The sequence below is a fragment of the Myotis daubentonii genome, chromosome 14 (assembly GCF_963259705.1).
Source record: "Myotis daubentonii chromosome 14, mMyoDau2.1, whole genome shotgun sequence".
In the NCBI taxonomy this organism is placed as follows: Eukaryota; Metazoa; Chordata; class Mammalia; order Chiroptera; family Vespertilionidae; genus Myotis; species Myotis daubentonii.
Window position 1 is genome coordinate 54,313,449 of NC_081853.1, and position 20,055 is coordinate 54,333,503.

A 20,055-nucleotide genomic window follows, 5' to 3' on the forward strand; every position below is an offset into this window, starting at 1 on the left:
TCCTCGTGTATGAGGAAGGGTTTATTACCCATTTGTAGTAATTAAGACACTGATGTGATGGAGACCCATAAAAATCCTTCATTAAGCCAGTAAAGAGCTTTTCATCACAATCCCCGTCGCTAAATATTTATTTAAAAATAAAAACTACATGACATCGAAGAACTCCACTGGCCACAAACAAAGAAAAACGAAAAGCTCAGAGCGGGTGCGCCAGGGGCGGTGGGCTCCCCGGCCCGTTTCCGGTCGCGTCGCCGTGTTTTCTAACGGCAGGATCGAGTCTCGCCCGCAGTCAGTCCCGGGCAGCTATAAAGAAATGGAGTAATTAACCATAAGGAAATAATTCAGCTACATGCGCACAGTCTAATCAGACGTTAGCATTTGCATTTAGGCGTGATTGTTTTCAAATGGTCTCCTAATCGTCTTGGATTTGCAGAAGGTGTGAACGCGTGAGCCCGAGCGCAGGGCAGGGTGTTGAGACCGATGTGATCGCGGGTGAGCGGCAGGACGGGTGGGATGGGGAACGCGAGCCCCGTGCAGAGCAGGTCTGCGCAGCGCACCTCCCCAGCCCGCGGAAGCTCACACACGCCCCCAGCCGGGGGCCAGGGGGGGGGATCCGGCCAACCTCGGCACGAAGAGAAAACCATCCAGCGCTGTCCTCTCGTCGCGGGGGAAGGCCACGGAGAAGAGCCACAGCGAAGGGGGTGACCGGACTGCGTGAGAGCCCCCACCGTGCCGCGGGGGGCGGGGGTGCGTTGGCTGGAAAGGCCGTCTCCCTCTCGAGCCTGGGAGGAAGCCGGGTCTGTTCCCACGAGAGACCAGAACACGCTCCTCGCCCAGCACGGAGGCGCAGGGCCCACAGGTTCTCTATAAGCACGTGATGTTACTCCCGCCTTAAATTCTATGACATCTTAAAAACTATCCGAGGACCGAGCACTGACAGAGCGTCCCCCTGCGCTAGTGAGCGTATGAACATATTGGCACCAGTCGGCGTAGCTTCAATGCACCCGGGTTAGTGAGAAAGGGTCACGGTAGATTCCAGATGAAAACTGTTGGTGCCAAATAAAGGCCCACGCGAACCCTGGGCCCCCGTGGGGCAGAGGTTGCCTGGTGGTGAGCAGAGCATGGCTGAGGGGTGGAGTGTCTGGCTCAGGGCCGAGAGCCACCAAACCGCCCCTCGCACTCAGAGCTCAGGTCAACTTCAGCAAAACAACGCAGCCTCAACTTCCCATTGAACGGCTCCTTTCAATTCCCTTGGTCTGACGGTTTGATTTGAATGCGGTTTGTCAAGTTGTGTTGACTTTACAGTGAGTTGTAAACAGACGTGAGCGTTCACACCTGGAGCGAGGCTTGCCATCCTGGCCCACGAGTGAGGCTGTCCCGGCCTCTGGGGGCTGAGCAGCAGCTCTGGACTCCGCCCACCAGATCCCAGTAGCAGCCCCCAAGAGGTGGGAATTCATGGCCAGTATCAGACATGACCCTCCCGTCTACTGGGGAGCCCACGATGGGCATGAATGGAAAGGGATCTCCCGGACATCACCTGCCTGAGGACAGGGTCACCCCATAACCGCGATGCCAGGGGGCTCCCTCCATCCTGCTCCTGCGGGCCCTACGGTGTCTCTGCCCCTGTGTCTGGGGTTAGCGGCTGCCGCATTAAACACCGTGACCCGGTGCCTCTCTCTGTCCTCCTATTTCCACGGGGTCCCCCTCCCTGGTCCCTGGAATGGGACAGCAGCACATGAGCTCCCCCAGCGCCTCTAGAGGCCACCCCTGTGACTGAGATGGGCCACGTGGCCCGGGGCTGGGCCGCTGCTGGGACAGGACAGCGAGGGCCACCTCTTCTGTCACACCACCGCCTATGAGGTCCAGGTGTGCTCGTGGTGGGCAGCGATGGGAGGAGTCTCCTTATCCCTCCAAGCTCAGCTCTGTGGGAGGGACAGCCAAGCGCTGGTGGAGAAGCACTGTTCCCGTGGGACATGTTCTCTGCTCGCCGAGGCCAGCGAGGAGCCGTGACCTGGAGGCGACGGGAATCAGGACTCTGTCTGGCCACTGAGCCCCTCACTTCATCAGGACACACTGTCCCCCAGGAGGGCCTCAGCCGCAGGCAGATTGGCCTCCTAGGGCGCCCCTCCATCAGCACAGACAAGGGCAGACCTTCTGATCTCCTCTGATTCCATGGAGAAATGGAAATTTCACTGGTGAAATGGTGGAGAATTCTGACTCTCCCAGGTTGTCCCTGTAACACAGGGACCCGGAGTCGGCATCTAAATGTGGGTTCCCACAGAAAGCTGACCGCGGCTTCTCTGCGGAGCAGGGTCAGCAGCTCCAATGGCTCCAGGCGGGGGTGAGAGGCCCAATATTTAACAGCTGGTACCGCCGGGCACCAGTGGGTTCAGCGGCCCTGGCCGCACAGACCAGGCAGGCGAGGGAGGGGGCAGCTGGTGCTTCCTGGTGGGGCCAGCGCTGTCCCCTGCAGACCATGGGGCCTGGGGACCTGAGCCCAGGAGAGGGGATGCAGTGGAGAAGCTGTTAGACGACGAACAATGCCAGTTTATAAGAGAGAAAAGCTACTCTGATGAAAATGCCTCCAGAAAACACACAGGGGCAGTATAAGAAACTATAAAAACAAGACCTAAGACTAAAAGGGAAAAAGCCAACGTGGAGAGAGATGGTTACACGCTTGGTTACCAACAACGCCTTCATTCTTGGAAATCCATAAAAAAGCCAGATGACCTCGCAGGACAATGCTAGGTCCGTAAGAACACGAAAGGTATTTAAATGGAATAACATGGAACCACTCATTAGCAAAGGAAAACAAATTGATCCAACACGTGCCAGTGACAGCCTAGCAGGTGTGAAAGGCCGGGCTGGGAGGAGGAGCGTGTGGGCCATGTGTGGGAAAGACAGAAAGGTTAACCTGATTGGTTCAAGCAGATAGATCAGCTTTACCCGTTTTTAAAAGGATAATCTGCAAGCCGGCAGCGCAGCTCCCCACGTGCACGTGCATTGACGGCAGGCTTGCTGATGGCGGCCCCACAGGTGCAACCACTTACGGGTGTCCTGCTGGAGCCTGAACTACGACCCCCAGAGTCCTATGCTGAAGCTCGGCCTCACTGTCCCCGTGTCTGGAGGTGGGGCAGGAGGTGATCAAGGTTAAGTGAGGTCACACGGTGGGCCCTCAGCCCCATAGGACGGTGTCCTGGCTGGAAGAGGAAGAGACTGGAGGGTTCTGCCTGCCCACGGCACCGAAGGAAGGCCGGGTGAGGACACAGCGAGAGGGCAGCCAGCTGTCCGCAGCCAGGAAGAGGGCTCCCCGCCCCCAGGTCTGCCGGCACCGGCATCTCGACTTCCAGCCTCCAGAACTGGGAGCAAATGATGTGTTTTAAGCACTCCCTGCCCCTCCATGCTGTTGTTAGGGCTGTTGTGTCAAGGCATCTATCAGCCAATATTTGGTTACATAAATGACAGCAAATGCATGAAACTGGAGAGCTATGGAGACTTTGAGAAAAAACGGGGAAGAGCCACACGTGGTGCTGTGGAAAGATGTCCCAACTTTATTGTGAGATAAAAAAATAAACTGAGTGGTCAGTACCAGTGCAGCAAGATCTGAAGAGATCACGGTTACCATGAGGGACAGGTGGATCATTGGAAGAAAGAGTTACGTTCTAGGGCAGTGGTTCTCAACCTTGGCTGCACATTAGGATCACCTGGGAATCTTTTTAAAATCCTGATTTCTGGGCCTCATCCTCCGGAAATTCTTTCTTTGTGATGGGGTGAGACCACAACATTAGTAACAAAGAAACAGAATTTCCGGAGGATGAGGCCCAGAAATCAGGATTTTAAAAAGATTCCCAGGTGATTCTAATGTGCAGCCAAGGTTGAGAACCACTGTTCTAGGGGAAGTTTCTTTCTTTTTTTTCTAAAAGTTGTACATGTATATAATTTTTATGTTTTAAAAAAGAGCAGGGCTTTTAGATTTGTAAATATACAAATTAAAGACTCAAGAAAAACAAACCCATGTTTACTGGGACTTCCCCAGTCTTCAGAGGCAATCAGCACCCCCAAGTTTGCCTGTAAATCAGGACTTTTACAGCAAGAAGAGCCTGGGTTTCATCCGAGTAAGAAACCTACGTGACAGAGACCTGCTCTTTCCCCCTCCCCGTATTTGACTGTCAACATTCTCAGACACACATGAAAGTGAATCCCTGAATGCCCACTACATAGCGTCCACGATTAACATCTTGCTAGTCTTGCTTTATCACATGTATATCCACTGCTCCACTCATCAATTTTTTTTATATACTTCAATGTAAATTGCTGGCACCAGTCTACTTCCCCCTAAATATTTCCATATGCATCACATGCAAACTGCATGTGAATATATAAATAATGAAAAAAACTTTCACAACCAGAAGAGACCACACACTTCATGTTAGACTAGGAAGTGTGTGTGTGTGGGGGGGAGTGCTTAGAACTGGGGTTTGGGGGAACTTCAAAAGGGCTAATTAGATTTTGTTTGCCGCCTCGGTCCAGACTTCACGGAGAAAGTACGGGGAAGCACCCAAACATCAATATGTTTGTCATTAATCAAAACTGCAGTTTAAAAAAAAATCAAAGTGAAAGCAGTACCTGGACACGTGCGCTGCTGTGAGTGTTTTCCAAGAGCCGTGAGATGGGTGCCTCAGATGGAAGGTGCTGGCCTGGGGCTCCCCGCCGCGCCCTTCTGGGACAGGAACGCCCACCACGCAGCCTTTCAAGTCTTCAGGTCCAGCCGTGGCTGTTTCCCCACAAATATTTGCGTGTGGATTTCCTTGAACATTCTCGATTTTCTCTCAAGCGTTGTTTTAACTACAGACACAGCTCCCCGAGCAGCCCGACAAGGCTTTCATGTCACTGCCAGTCTATCACGTGTCCGCCGGGCCTGAGAGGGCTAGCCCTTCATCTCCCAGGTCGTCCGAACAGGGTTCGAAAGCCCTGCCAACACCTTCCCGGCAGATGGGCCCGTCCGCCAGGTGGTTTATGGGAAAGTACAGCGTTTTTCTCTGAAACCAGGAGAACACGTGCCCCCTCTTGGGTGAGGGTGCCCAGCGGGCACTGCCCAGATCGCACTGAAGAACTTAACTACCGATACCCGATGTAGCCCAGGTTCTTCGCTGTGGAGGCCCCATTCCAGGGCCCCAGTGAACTGCAGCTGCTGGGTGCCTGGCCCTCACTGGGGAGCGTGGCGCTTACACAAACCTCCACAGTGGTCCTGGGAACATCCAAAATTCCAAAGGTTAAAACTGCCCACGGAGTCTGGAATAAATTACTATGGTGTAGAGTGAAAAACAAACAAACAAAAATCATTACAACACCTGCCACAAAGATGAGAAGATTTCGTTATTTTCCTACCTGGCCAGGATGTCCCCGCCCCCCACTGGTAACTACAGGAGGTACCTGGGTGTCTGCAGGTTGGGTGTAGTTAAGAAAAATGAGAAAGAGGAAAAGCAGTTTGTATGTCTTTTAAAGCGTATCTGTTCTAATTCCCATGCTCGTATTTTTTTCCTATTTAAAATTCAAGAATAAGAAAACCTAAATCCACCTAGACACCAGCGCTGGCTGGGTCATGGGATGGAGTCCCCGCACTGGGCACGGGATAAACCTCTCCATCCCCAGCACTCCAACCCCTCCTCGCCATTCACCAGTTTAAATGGTGCGGGAGTCAGCTTTCCTGAGTAAGTTCGGAATGACCGCCACGTTGGCCTATCAGGAGAGGGGCTGTGCAGAACCCAGGAGCCCGCACCCGGGGCACCACTCACCTGGCATCGCTTGCATCCGGACACCCATTGGAGGTCACCAGGTCACAGCACCTCAGCTCTCAGGCTGCGTTAGCCCTGGGGGACCAGTGAAAGGCCCCACAGGGGGAGCTGGGTGATTCTCTGGTTAATTCTGTTTCCAGGTGAAACTCCTCCCAGCCCCATTTAAACAAAAAGTAGCAGGAATTCTTAATCTAAGACCATAACAGGCAGACTTTTTCCAGCAAACAAACAATCAGAAAATATGTATATCATTCTGAGCAGATTCTCAGAGATTCCTGATCCCTAAGATTTCAGCATCTTTGTTCTGGAGGCCGTGCCCCTTGTGGTCCTGAGGCTGCCCACCCAGGGCACCTGCAGCACTTCTTAAGCCACACATCCTACCCTGCGGACCCCTCCCTCCCAAATATCTGCAGGCAACGCCTCGGCATCGCCCTGGGAGACAGTGTAGTGCCCAGCTGGCCCACGTCTGAGTCTTGGCCAGGAGCAGCAAGCGGTCAGGCTCTTCCACGTCCCGGCTGCCGTGAATAACACAGCAGTGTTGTGAGAAGGGCGGATAAACCAAAGGTGGTTTATGCACACGATGGCAAAGGGTTCAGTCTTCATAAAGAAGGAGGTTCTGCCATTTGAAACAACATGGACGAACGTTGAGGACGTGATGCTGAGTGAGATAAGCCAGACACAGGAAGGTGAATACTGTATGATCTTTTTCCTATGTGGAATCTGAAAAAAAGTTCAAATCATAGAAGCAGAGAGTAGAATGGAGGCTGCCAGGGGCTGGAGGGTGGGGTGGAGGGAGTTGGTCAGAGGCTTAGTTTTGTGATATGAGTACATTGTGAGGGTCTGATGTACAGTATGGTGACTCTAATTAATAATTCTGAGCTGTATATTTGAAATTTGCTAAGAGAGTTATTACTACACACACACACACACACACACACACACACACAGTGGGACCGATGTGAGGTGAAGGATGTATTAATTTGATTGTGTGATCATTTCACAATGTATGTGGATAGCAAATCATCATGTTGTACACCTCGAATATATACAATTTGTATCAGTCAAGTACACCTCAATACGGCTGGGAAATAAAAATAAAGAGAAAAAAGAAGAAATGTTCAGAAACCACAGCATTTTCTGCAGGTAAACTGTTTATAGTCTCTTTAGAAAACTCTCTGCGGTGGGGATGGGGGTGAAGAATGAAACAAAAGTCTCCCAAGAAAGGAACAAAGAAACTGTTTGTTTGAAACTTTTTTCTCTCTTAAACATCAGTGTCTGGGAGTCAGGTTTAGATAACACCAAGATTGTAATAGGTTTTTAAATGTCGTATTCCAAGTGCGGACGTATTCTCTAACTTTATCCACTCGTATTTGAAAACCATGCCTGACATGTATAAAGATTAAAAGGAAGTCTGATTTCTGTTTATTGATCATTCACTTAATTACTGTTATACAGTAAGTTTAAACCCAGGTCTCCAGAGAAGTATAACGGTTTGCATTCTCATTTGTTAAGAATGTTAACCTAATACTAGCTCATGTCCAACCCGATACCGTGATACCTTCATGTTATACTGTTTTCACAGCTTTTTGAATTCCAACAACACGTCTCCTGACTGAACCTCCTCATTTGGTCCAGAGGGTTTCCCCCAAGTTTCCTCTCACGGCTAAAGATCTGTCCACATGAATTCCTTTTATATTGGTGTTTTAATTGAACACTAAAAAAGTAACAGTTTGTGGGATACAAGATTTAGTGTGGCACATAAAAACATAAAATGACAATAATAAAAAAATCTCTCACTCACATAAATTAAGCCAAAGCCCTAAAAATTCAGCTTATGAAGATCATATATTCTGCCGTTGATTTTCCATTTTCAGCCCCAAAATGCAATAAATTACAAAGTATGAGCCTGGGCACGGTGCCGCTCAGACACATTCATTCTCCCCCTGAAACATCTCGGCTGTTTCTTATCATATTTGTCTTTCCAAATCTTTATTAACTCCACCAAAAGAGCTTATTGAAGGCCTACCTTCACTGTGACCCCAGGGGCTGGCAGCCAGTAAAAAACAAAACAAATTAGAACTCTGCTATTCACATACATTCGGGGAAAATCAATAGTTTTAATTTTCACATTGAGGCCCACAATTTTCCACTGACGGCCTCAGCAGGTTTTAATGGACACAAACAATTTACTTTTACTGTTTTAATTGTTCTTAGTCAATCGCTTTTTATTGCCCTTTACATCTGACTAAACAAATGAATCGAGCTGGATTCATAAATGATGACTTGGTAACATGGCCGGTTCTGTGTATTTTACTATTTGAGTCTCAATTGCAGGCGGCGTTAGGAAAGAGCGGGCCCAAGAGGTGGTGCTGGGCATTAAAGCAGAAAACAGGAGTCAGGAGTGAAATGGCAGAACAGTGACTCCGGAAGGTGAGGGAAGCGGCAGGGGGTTCCGGAACCTTCTCCTACCTGAATGCCAAGTGCCACCCAGCGGTCCCCTGGGGAGAGGTGAGAGTTTCCGGTTGCTGGGAGCCTGGAGGAGGTGCGGTGAGCTAACTAGGTGCACAGGCTGCTGGGATGTGACCTGCTGTGTCTGGAATCAGGTAGACCCTCTCCAGCGGCAAGCTGGCACCGCCAATGGGCATTTGGGGCACCTCTACGTCTAGCAGACAGACCCTTCTCACCGAGCTGCCCCCCAAAGTGCCTTCTTGCGGTGGAAAGCCACAGCTCCCTGGTGTCTCACTCGAGTCTGGCTGGACCCCAGGGGGTTTGACTTTTGCAAGTTCAATTCCATGCAACGGAAATAAACAAGAGGGAGGATGGACGGGTGGGAAGGGGCATCAGAGAAACAGCGCGGATGGCTGTGCCTGTGTCCCCTGGATGAGCACGTGTCCTCCAGGGACCGAGACTGGAAATGGGACTCGGCTGCCCCCACAGTGGCTCTGAGCCGAACCGATTCGAAACCACGCCAGGTGCTCAGTGAAGCAGCACAGGCCACAGCGGAATTGGATTAAGGGGAGGGTCCTGCTGTCGCAGGTTAAAGAAGTAACTTTTCTTCTCCGGAGACCTGGGTTCAAACCCCCTGAGGCCACAAGAGAAGCAGGTGTTGTGGCTGAGTCCCTCCCACAATTGTCAACATCGGCAGGAGCGGGATGCTTCTTAGGCCAGTAACGAAAGACAGTGGTTAATCACAGCCGATGACTGATGGGAGGCGGGGGTGGGGGGGCGGGGGAGGTGGGGTGGGGGGGTGGGGGGGCAGGCTGCAGGGGACACTGGCTAGGAGCGGATTTCTCTCCCATCCTGGGGGCTCATTAATGAGCCACATTTCTTCGTCTCCTTGAGTTTCCTGTTATTCATAAAATGATTTCTGAGGTCTCTTCCTATTTCTTTCAGGAGTTGATTTGCTAAATTAGATTGGGGGCGGGGAACCCTCGCATTGCATTGCAAATTACGACCAAACGTTAGTTACATGACAAAGGGATTTAAAAACAAGTCGGGGCGGGAGAGTCTGGCCTTGGACGGACACGTATGTTGGTTTTATCTCCCTCCACTCCGTCATGAGCGGCACAGGGGACCCCCTCATCCAGGGGCTCACGGGGAGCGCTGGTGAGCAGCCCCTCTGCTTGACCCTGAAGCTGCCTCCTCGTGAGGTGGGAGCTGTGTTCTTCCAGCCCTGTACCCCTCCCCCATCTTTAATGCGAACAGGAGGGGAGCAAAGCTACTTCCCTAAAGACCCACTATGTGCCTGGCAGCGCTTTATCGTTCATCCGAGGGGTGTCTGTTCCCTGGGAGACAGGGCATGCGCCAAGCGGCTGGGAGGGCGCTGCTGCTGGAGGCTCACCTGGAGACGCGGAAACCAGGCCCGGCACTCCAGCTGCGGGAGCTGCTCTCTGGAGGGCTGAGCAGGTAATGGATTACCTCTGCAGGGCCGGTTCTGGAAGAAGTGATGGGCGGACGGCTTAACTGTGAGCGTGAGTATTCCAGTGCCTTACCTTCACCAAGTGGTTCTATTGCCAGTGTGACGAGGAGGCTCCTTGGCCCCAAAGGAGAGGAGTTTGGGTTGGAATAGGAGTTTGGGAGGAATCTATGCCGGAGATGCGTGGCATCGTGGCAAAGGGATGCCCCTCGTCACCCAGTCTCTATTTTTTGTCTTCTCAGTAGGTGCCACAGCTGGAATGTGGTGAGCATTGCAGCCAGGGAGCAAGGCATAGCTCATTGATGATGTAGGAACCGGAAAGATAGCGGTGTTGAAGCCCACCCACTTTGGTGACCCTGGCCCTCCTATGGAAATGTTGTGCGATTTTCAGACGCACCTTAGAAATGGGGAGGGGGGCCTCCTTGCCGCCGACGTGAATGACCACCGCCAGGCAGGGATGGTGGCAGCCCACCAGAGGTTTCATCATGAGCCATGACCCTGACCGCTAAACGCGTTCATAGTTATTCCTGTTTGTAGGAGATGGGGCCAGGTGGAGGCTTTCCGTGAGACTGCCGGCAAGCAGGGCTACACCGTGAGTTTGACCTTGGTTTTATATCGGCCTTTTGGTTCCAGGCAGAAGGAAGGGTTTAATGATCTGAGAAGCAGCAGGTAATACAATGAAGGGAAAAAAATCAACACTGCAAAGGGCTTTTATTTTAGAGGCACCACTTCAAAAATGAGAAATCACTTCAAAACATATCAAATAGAAAATAATTTATTTCAACTTCATTTTCCTTGATGTTGGTGAGTAGTAATCATGACTTTGTGAACTTGCCTGTAAAAAGAGTCTGTCCCTTCAAATCTACACAGAAAAAGGTCTGCGGGGAGAGCACTTAAAAAGTCCACACACCGTCTCCATCCGCGACCCCCTGTGGCGCACATTCTCCCCACCGGCTGCAATATTTGCAAACATGCTCTAATCTTCCATAAAGCAGCACAATACTTAGCTTTCTGCTTACACCTTTACGCTCGCTTGGGAACTTTAACCAGAAACATGTTTACAGTTGAAACATACGTTTAAACACGGCTGGTTTGGTTATGTGTATTCAATCATGAACCGGTTTGGTGGTTTTGAGCTGAAGCCCTGACCTAAATAATATATTAATGGTCACTCATAGGAAACACATTCAGGAAAGTAACATTATAAAATAGGGATCCATTAGAAATACATAATGGTAGTTGTATTTTCGGCAGGAAAGAAAGCACGTGTAACTTTTTCTGTATGAATATAGTTTAAACACATTATCCTGTGAAAGTATGCTTAAAAAGATCTTTTTGAAATTTAAACACTTTACGTAAAAGGTAACAAAGTAAAAAAGTACCCTCACTATCTGAGAAAGGCCCTGGTTGTCAATACTGCCTCCCAAGATAGTCCCGGGTGGCTTTTCTCCGCTTAAAATAGAGCCCTGCCCCCGGAAGTGCAGAGTTGACTATAAACACGACCTTGTTATCTTACATACAGAGACTTGCCGCATTGAATGAGGCAGGGTTTTCTACCCCAACGGTAGTGCTGTCTATATACATGACGCTCAGACAGTAGTCACCGAGAGGAAGGAGTTGTACACTCTAGTGCCATCCGGGGACTTGGTGCCGTGGGTCAGGAGCTCCTGGATCGTCATCCAGTTATCCAGAATCTTCTTGTTCCTCTTCTTCATCATCTTCTTGTGGCTCAACTCAAGGATGCTCACCTCCCTCCTGTCCTCGTCGGCGGGCTGCTCCCGGGGGCCGTCCAGCCGGCTCTGCAGCAGGAGCGCGCGCCGCCGCCTCTGCTCCCGGGCGCGCGCCACGTGCTGCTTGCGCTCCTCGCGGCTCCAGTAGCGGCCCAGCTTCATGTCGCTGGCTGCATCGTCGTCCGTGGTGACCCCACTGCGCTCCTCGCGGATCCGCAGCGCGCGCTCCCGCAGCAGGCGGTCGCGCACTGGCCTCTTGGTGATGTAGCGAGAGCCATCGCTGCGCACCTTCACCTTCCACTCTGTGCGGGGCTCGGGCGGGCCGGCGGGGCCCAGGTCCTTGCACACCCCCAGCAGGCTCACCTGGCTGTGCGCGTACTCCACAGCCGACTTCTGCTGCACCAGCTGCATGTAGCTGCGGTAGCGCCGCGCGTGCGCCGGGATGTGGGCCAGCTTGTGGGGCGCGTGCACCGAGGGTGCGGGGCTGGGGCCATCCCCTGGGCTGCGCTCAGGGCTCTGCGAGGCCCCACGCAAGTCTGCCTCCTCCGTGATGCAGAGTGGACTCTCTGGCGATGGCCCGCAGGCCCCTGTGGTCGCCTCGGCTCCTCTTCTCAAAGAGCTGTCGGGGGACATGTCCAGGGCCAGCGGGGTGCTCCGGCAGCTCTCCCCGGTGTTGTAGGCGCTTGAGCTGTCCTTGTCCGACTTCTCGGGGAGCTCGGTGATGTCGGAGAGCTCGTGACGGCGTCCGTCCGCCTCCGTGTCGCAGCCACGGAAGCCACCGGGGTGCAGCGTCCAGGCCTCACGCAGCTGCCGAGCCCGGTGCGCGCGCACGACGCTCAGACATTCGAGCTCGATGCTGCGCAGCTCGGCGTTGAGCAGCTCCAGCTCCCTGTCCACGCTCTCAGGGGCGCCCCTGCCCGTACCCCGCGCCGGGCACCGGAGCTCCAGCAGCTCCGCGTCCAGCAGCCCCAGCTCCCCGTCGGTGCTCTCGGGGGCGCCGCGCCCCGGGCACTTGAGCTCCAGCAGCTGGCGGAAGCTCTCACACTCCGCGTCGTCTGCGTCTGCGCAGTCGGCCCAGAGCAAGGAGTCTCCGCTGAAGGGCAGGTCGCCGCTGCCCAGCGTGTCCTGGCTGCCCGTGCGTGTCCTCTGCCCGGCCAGCGCGGCCGCCTCGTCGCCGTTGTTCTCCTGCTCCGAGCTCTCGTCGTTGCGCGTGCTCTCGTCCGTGCGGCCCACGCCGCTGTCCTTCTCGTGCTGGTTGGACAGGATGGTGGCGGTGTCCGTGGTCCCCCCGTCTTCCTCATGCTTCTTCTGCACAAAACAAGAGCCTCCGGTCACGGCGAGAGGCCTGGGTGCCACTACCTGTGACCTCTTCCTGCAGGACAAGGCTCTGCGGGGGGGGGGGGGGGGGGGGCGGCCTCCACCACTCGGCACAGGTGAGGACTAAGACCGGGCCCGGGCATTAGCCAGACCCGCCTGGGCGACCACTGATGCCACCGGAAAAGTGAGGTGACCGTCGCCTGGCCTGGATGCATGACCCAGAGCACAGGGCCACCTCTAGCTCCCGGTCAGTGGGGCGTGGAGGACAGTGGTGGTGGCAATGACGGGACAGGGGCGGCTCAGGTTAAACGGGGAAGGGCTGCACTTTTGAAAATGTGACCATATCTCTGCTTTAAATTACCGCCGCCCCCACAGGTGTTTTCCCCGCCAACGTGGAAGGTCAATGGTCCCTCCCCAGTTCTCTGAGTGCAGGGCAGCGCTTCCCTCCGGCCAGAAGGACAAGCACGATGTCCCTGCTGCCTTTCAGGCGGGGCCTCCCATGGTCCTTAGTTAAGCTTCTAAGGGAGACAGGGAGCGGTTCCTGCAGCTGCGCCACCCGCAAGGCTGGCGAGGGCTGGGCTAGGTTGGTGAGGGCTGGGCGTGGCCTGGCGAGGGCTGGGCTAGGCGGTGAAGGCTGGGCGTGGCCTGGCGAGGGCTGGGCTAGGTTGGTGAAGGCTGGGCGTGGCCTGGCGAGGGCTGGGCGTGGCCTGTCAAGGACAGCGAGGGCAGTGGGGGCCTTACCTGCTGCAGCGCGCTGGCGGTGAACTGCATGGCCTGGTGGTGCTGCTCCTCCAGCATGTCCATGTGCAGGTCGTCCAGGAAGTCGTTCCGGTCGTCGTCCATCCAGCCCTCGTCCAGCTGGGGAAAAGCGGCAGCCAGCACATGCCTCAGAGGAGAGTGCTCTTGCTCTCACGTAACTCATTCATATTTTTAAAGAAAAGACATTTCCTCGGGGAAAAACATTCCCAGGGCAGTCTGCCTGTTGTTTGCTATATTCCAGGAAACGCCCCGCCTCACCCCTTGTCTGGGGGGTGGGGGGTGGGTCCCCAGTGTCTGCCGTTTCATTTTGCAGGGTGGAACCCCTTCTCTCACATCAGCTACTTTCAGGCCGAGGTGCAGGGCCGGCCCCACACAAGCAGCAGGGCCCCCCTCTTTCTTGTCCAGGAAGAGCAGACTCTTCAGGGGCCCTTGATCGGCAGCCCATGTGCCAAATCTGGCCTTTTATATTTGTTTTAATAAAAAGTCTGTTGACCAATGCGTGTCTCTCTCTCTCCTCTCTCTCTCTCTCTCTCATTATTTTACATGTAGGCAGCCAAAGGAAGGCAAAGGACTTTAAGCATCACCTTCTCTGCTGACACCCTGAAGCCAGAGTTTATTCCAATTTGCTCCTTCCCTAAAGAGGCCACATTAAGCCCCTTGGACAAGGAATCACCTTGGTGTGGTGAGTCATTAAAAAATAAAAATTGAAATTGTTCTGTTTAAGGCAGACATCATGATTTGATCAACGTACTAAAGTCATTACAGTAGTCAAGCTAATTAACATCACCTCACAGTCCCTTTTTGGTGTGGTAAGAGCACCTGCAATCGACTCTCTCGGCCGATTTCCAGGCGTCAGGGCAGTATCACAAATCCAGGCCCAGGCGGTGCTCCCCCTACAGTTGTGAGTGAGACACAGCGCTAGGCTGGGACCTTGGTCAGGTCTTGACCTCTAACATCTTGAAGGTCGTGACCCTGGTGTTTTCCATTCCACGTTTTCCTCTTCTCCCTTTTCCAATCCCTGCGTTAAGGCGCCTGCCGGGCCCGTAGTGGAACTGCCCGGGTGGCTTCCAGCACCCTCCTTCAGCGGCAGACACGTCCAACAGATCCTGAACTCACAGTGAGACTACCTTTCCAGGGCACAGGGTCTTCACGCTCGGACCCGATACCGGGGCCGTGTTCTGCAGGGACAGGGACTCCGGGTTTCGAAATACAGGCCCAGGAAGTGGACTCACCTGGAGCTCGGGCCTCGCGATGAGCAAGGAGAAGTTCTTGTTTTCTTCACTGGTTAGAAGGGCCACAGCCTCTTCGTGGTTCCGTACCTCTATCCCGTTAATCTTAAAAAAAGAGAAAAGAAGGTGGAGGGTGGACAAACGCACAAGTAGGTCACGCAGAATCACGCGGCGCTGCTCCATCTGTTACCCACTTGGGGCGAGGACATGGAAGGTCCACGGAGCTCGGAGAGAATGCTCAATTGTCAGGGGGCCGTGCCGGGACACATGCAGCGCTGGCCCGGGACGGAGCCCCGGTGTCCAAGGCCAGGGCACCGTGGAGGCCGTGTGAACGGAGTGTGTGAAGAGGAACAGGTGAGCAACTGACTCAGACGTGAGACTCGGGCAGGAGTACAAGGGAAGCATGAAGGGTTATTACAGATGTTTTAGGGTAACACGGGAGAAGCAGCCGTGACAGGTCTGATGGGAACATTATGGAAGCTGAGGGCAGAGAAGGAAATGGGATTGTAAAGGGGGTCTGGGTCCCAGCCTCAGGCAGGACAGACGGTCAGTGGGAGGGGCTCTCTCACCATCACCCCTGGTCACCCTCCCGCAGGAGTTCGGCTTCTTGTCCTCAGAATTTGGGGCTCTGCTGGTCTGGAGGTGTCAGCCCCAGGGTGGGCGATTCCTCCAGGGGACATGGCTGGTCCCACTGAGCCTCCCACCAACTCCTTACGCCTGTGCCCAACAGGCCCGTGGAGGGCTGACTGGGGTGATGGCTCTCGGTTACCAAGGAGAAATGGGGTGGCTGAGAGGAGGGGGCCATGCTAGATGGTAGATGCTGTTGGAAGCCCACAGCAACCACAGGAAGGCTGAGCCGTCCTGAAGGTCTGGGGGCACTCCATAAGATGGGGGCCCTGAGCAGCCAAGGTTTGGGTTGGTCTTGGGTTGAAGGAATGTTGAATAAGCAGTGGAAAATGACAGAATCACTCACGGTGAGGAATGTCACGACAGATCTAAGCACAGTAGCTCAGAGCACGAGGTGAGCTAGCTCCTGCTGGGGTGTGGGGCGCTGCCCTCTTGACGGGGTGCCCTGTCCCCACTGTCTCTGTCCTCACTGTCTCTGTCCTCACCACTCCCTGTGCACTTACTGTCCAGGGCTGGGCTTCACCCACTAAGTTAACGCGTCTGGCCTCCCTACACCCCTGGTTTGTGGCCCCCATTCTTTAACCCTGAGCTGTCACTACAACCAGTCTGATCTTCACGGAAGGGCAGGGGCGAGGCCGACCTACCTGGATGATGCGGTCGCCTTCTCGGATGCGCCCGTCCTGAGCGGCGATGCTGTTGGGGTCGATCTGGAAAAAACAGTGACCATCTCAGCACCCGGCGGATAGTTCAACGCGCACGTACACAATGGCCCAAAGGCGGGCGCTGACACAGCCAGGCTCGTGCCTACACAGGACCCGCGTGATGCAAGGGAGCAAACATGGGTCGGTCCACGTCTCCAAGCACTTCCCAGGGCGAGTCCTCTGGTCCCTGCCTGGCAACCCTGTCCCACAGCCCCGTGTCCTGGCCCTGCCGGCCTTGGAGACGTGAGGCACAGCGGACTCTTGCTGCAGAGAAATGAAAATCACTACGGTGACTAGCAACCGTGCCTCGATTATTTTACCAAATGTTTCTAATCAATTTTGAAAAAATAACTTTAAAACTGAAGTGGTTTGGCTCAGTGACTAGAGCGTCGGCCTGTGGACTGAAGGGTCCCGGGTTCAATTCCAGTCAAGGGTGCATGCCCGGGTTGCAGGCTCCATCCCTGGTGGGGGGGTGTGCAGGAGGCAGCTCATCAATGATTCTCTCCCATCATTGGTGTTTCTATCTCTCTCTCCCTCTCCCCTCCTCTCTGAAATCAACAAAAATATATTAAAAATGAAACAAAGAAACCCCCCCCAAAAAAACCATTGAAGCATACTTGAGACATGAGGACTGACTGTGGGAAAGAGACCCTGATGGCAGTGCTGACGGGCCCACTGGAGCGTGGTGGATGGAGAACATGAACTCAGAGGGAAGGTTACTGAGCCGGTCCGACACACCCACGCTCATGCCATCGAGACAGGTTCCGTTCCCGACAGAACGGTTTCCGTGCTTGCAGACGTGAGCGCCCGGCATCGCGCTGGGGTCACTGGCTGTGCAGTCTTCTCTAGAAGATCAGACAACTTCTGCCTACCTGCTCTGAAGTCCATGCAACTTCTAGGACTTTGACTACACACATTCCACCAAAAGGAAGAAGAGAGACAGACAAACACGTGGCAGTGGGAGGGATCCCACCGGCCCAGAACACGAGACTGGAAATGAGCGTCGGCCGCTCCCTCGGGGTGGAGCACACACAACCATCTTATGGCCGGCCTGCAGGCTTCCCCGGGGCAATGTCGCCGTCTGTGCCGACAGCGGAACATAACCCCAGGAAAGATGGGGCTCCATGGGGTGTGATGAAAGGGACAGAGAAGCGTGTCTGTGTCTTTCCAAGGGACTCAGTGAGGCAGAGTTAGGGCTGGTCACCACATGAAAGAAAGAAAAACCCCCTCTCTCGGTCCCGATGTGGTGGCTGTGAAGAGCTGCCCTCCTACCTCGCTGATATAGATGCCCAGGTCGTCCTCGTCGTCCGTGCGGTAGCACACCGTGAGGCCCAGCTTGTCCTGGCTGTTGGCGCGGTACAGGTCCACCTCCTGCCGAGAGAGGCCCCGTGAGACCCCCGCCCGCGGGGCGGCCGCCGGGGCCTCAGGTGCTGTAAAAATAGTTCGTTTAAATGATGGACTGGTTTTCTTTGCAGCCGACTAGGAGAGGAGCTACCTTACCAAACCCAAAGCGATTATGGACTCAGGATCAATGCACACGGCATTTCTGACCTTTCAGTCAATAGAAAGTCATTTTGGAAATAGTTATTCTATTGATCCCCGCAAAGAAAAATTACCCATATTTCACTCAACATCAAGAGGTCGGGGGCTTTAAAAAGCATTCCTTCCACGTCTGCCACAAATAAGAATATTTCCACGTTCCCCACCGTCCGGCCGTTTCACGTCTCAATGCGTTTGGTTAGATGACTGCAGGTTGTGTTGCCTTACTATTCACAGGAACAGAACTTGCGAACAGATCACACGGAAAGTGATCCGAGAAAGGAGGGTAACGCGATCGCAGCAATGACTGCTCCCCACAGCAGCTGTCACAGTCATAGTCCGGAAATTACTTTCAGCCGCTAGTCCTGCAAATTAAATAAGGTGAGAGCCCGACTATGAGACACCTGAGCACAGGGGACGCAGCCGTATCTGCCAGTTAGTCCTGCCGCAGAGCGAAGTCAGCTCTGGCGACTGTCGGGGCCCGGGAGGAAGTACGGGGCCCTGAGCGAGCTGACCGGCCTCGCTGCCCTCTCCTGGGTGCAGCCCGCACCAGGCACGATTCTGCAGCCGCAGCCGCTGCCCATGGGAAGGGCTGCCTGGGGTGCTCTCCCTGCGGCAGGCCCCTGGGTCTGGATTTAGTGTTATCTGCTCAACAATCCGAGAGGAGGGGCTCTGAGTTGGGGTCTCTGAGCCACTGTCTTTGGGGACAAATTCTTCCCTCCAGGCTCTTGGTGGAGGGGGGTGAGGAGGGTTCTGTCTTTGGGGTGAAGCTCAAAGCGGTTGTGTAGCAGCTGCTTCCTAACCCTCCCTGGGAAAGGCAGGGTGCCCACTGCCATGGACGCCGTGAGGCAGAACTTCAGGCACCGCGGTCCTGGCCCCGGGGGGGGCGGGGGGGCAATGCTCTGTGTGCCAGGACCAGGGGCGGGCTGAGTGTGGCGGATGGTAAGGCTGGACCAGCGAGGGCCCCGTGAGAACTCACGTTTTATTGGGGCGTCACGGGAAACCATGACAAGTTCTATGAGCATCGCCACGACCTGACTATTCCCAGCGCCTCTGCCTTTCCGGTGCCCGGTGGAGTGTCATGTGGGGGAGAGTCGGGGCTGTGATGACCTCAGATCCCAGCTCTGCCTCTTTCTAGCGGCTTCCTCGGAGCTCATCATGGCGTCCCAGCCTGTGTCCTCACTGCGGTGCTGGCCGGGGGATGAGGGTGGCTATCGGACAATTTCTAACCAGACGCGGTATCTGGGGGCTCGGGGGAAGTGACAATTCCCCGAAGTTATCGGGGGTTTTGCACACTCTCAACGTTTGCTTTTGACGGTGAGCACACCACCGCGGGCACGGAGGGGGTCACACATCTGCCCGTGAAGACGGAGGCACGCTTCCCAAGACCGTGAATCGAATGGAATGAATAATGCACGGCCGCGCTGGGTTACAGCCCGCCTCGGTCCTGTGGCTTATCGGTAGATGGATCCCTGGATAACAAGGAGCGGCCCCGCCTGACATTTCAGATACGACTGAAACGCTAGTCCAATTACGAGAGTGAAGAGGCCCCTCCCCGCGGGAGCCACGCTCTCCGGTCCCCGTCCCCGTCAGGCACTTTCCTCCGAGGGCCCCAAGGACCGGGGTGACGGCTGATCTACCTGTAGGAAGGCGGGTCACAACTCTTCCCTATTGGTCCAGGACGCTGCTCTGCACGTTTCTTTAAATTATCTCAATACTTTCTCTCAGCAGGTGCTAGGTGGGATGTAGAGCTGCCTCTAAAAGGCTGCTTTTTCCTTCACCTTCGATTGACCTTCCATTCACCTTCAATTGACCTTCCATTCACCTTCAATTGACCTTCCATTCACCTTCAATTGACCTTCCATTCACCTTCCATTCGGGATAGGGAACCACGGCCCTGACGCCTCCATTCAGCAAGTATTTGCTGGTGCCCAGGCCAGGCCAGCGTGGCCCAGGCAGGAGGAGTGTGAATGAGTCGGACCAGAGCCCAGCTCTCGTGGGCCTGGATTCTGGGGGAGCCAGAAGCAGGCAGGAGGTGGTGCCGGGGGGTCGGGGAAGGGGCTTTGCATGGAGGGGTCGCCTCCTCGGGGACGTGCCGTGCAGGCTGTGCAGCAGCTGGGAGGGCTTGGGGCTGGTGGTGGTGCAAAGTCCCCCTGACACTGGGAGGGCCCTGAGAAGGTGCTGGGGTGGGGGGCACTCAGGGCTGACCAGCGAAGGATCTGGAGGAGCCCGTGCTGTGCCTGGGAGGCTGAGGCTGGGCATCCTGTGCCCCCCCAGTGCCCTGTCACCTACTCCAGGGACCCGTGAGGAGCGCCCCCCAGGCCTTGGGGGAAGCAGCGCCCCCTGGCTGCTGTCAGAATCACGTCAGCGGAGCCCAGGTGACTGGGGAGGAGCCACTGATACACCAAATGGGGAATTAAAACAGATGAAGGACAAAGCCGC

At 54.6% G+C, this 20,055-nt stretch overlaps 1 protein-coding gene and 1 non-coding gene across 3 annotated transcripts in view; both read right to left on the reverse strand.

Moving 5' to 3' along the window:
• Positions 1-10,470: 10,470 nt before the first annotated feature.
• PDZRN3 (PDZ domain containing ring finger 3) overlaps positions 10,471-20,055 on the reverse strand; it is a 90,735-nt gene continuing 81,150 nt past the window's right edge. For both annotated transcript variants that reach the window (XM_059664542.1, XM_059664543.1), the window contains 5 exons: positions 17,347-17,445; positions 16,018-16,080; positions 14,750-14,851; positions 13,500-13,616; positions 10,471-12,749 (listed from right to left, as the gene is read on the reverse strand). In XM_059664542.1, the coding sequence (XP_059520525.1) occupies positions 11,301-12,749; positions 13,500-13,616; positions 14,750-14,851; positions 16,018-16,080; positions 17,347-17,445 (1,830 nt within the window). In that variant the 3' untranslated portion in view covers positions 10,471-11,300. The remainder of the gene's footprint in view (positions 12,750-13,499; positions 13,617-14,749; positions 14,852-16,017; positions 16,081-17,346; positions 17,446-20,055) is intronic.
• On the reverse strand, positions 14,059-14,197 carry LOC132215995 (small nucleolar RNA SNORA67). The gene has a single exon (XR_009448681.1). It is a non-coding gene; the product is annotated as a small nucleolar RNA SNORA67 (small nucleolar RNA).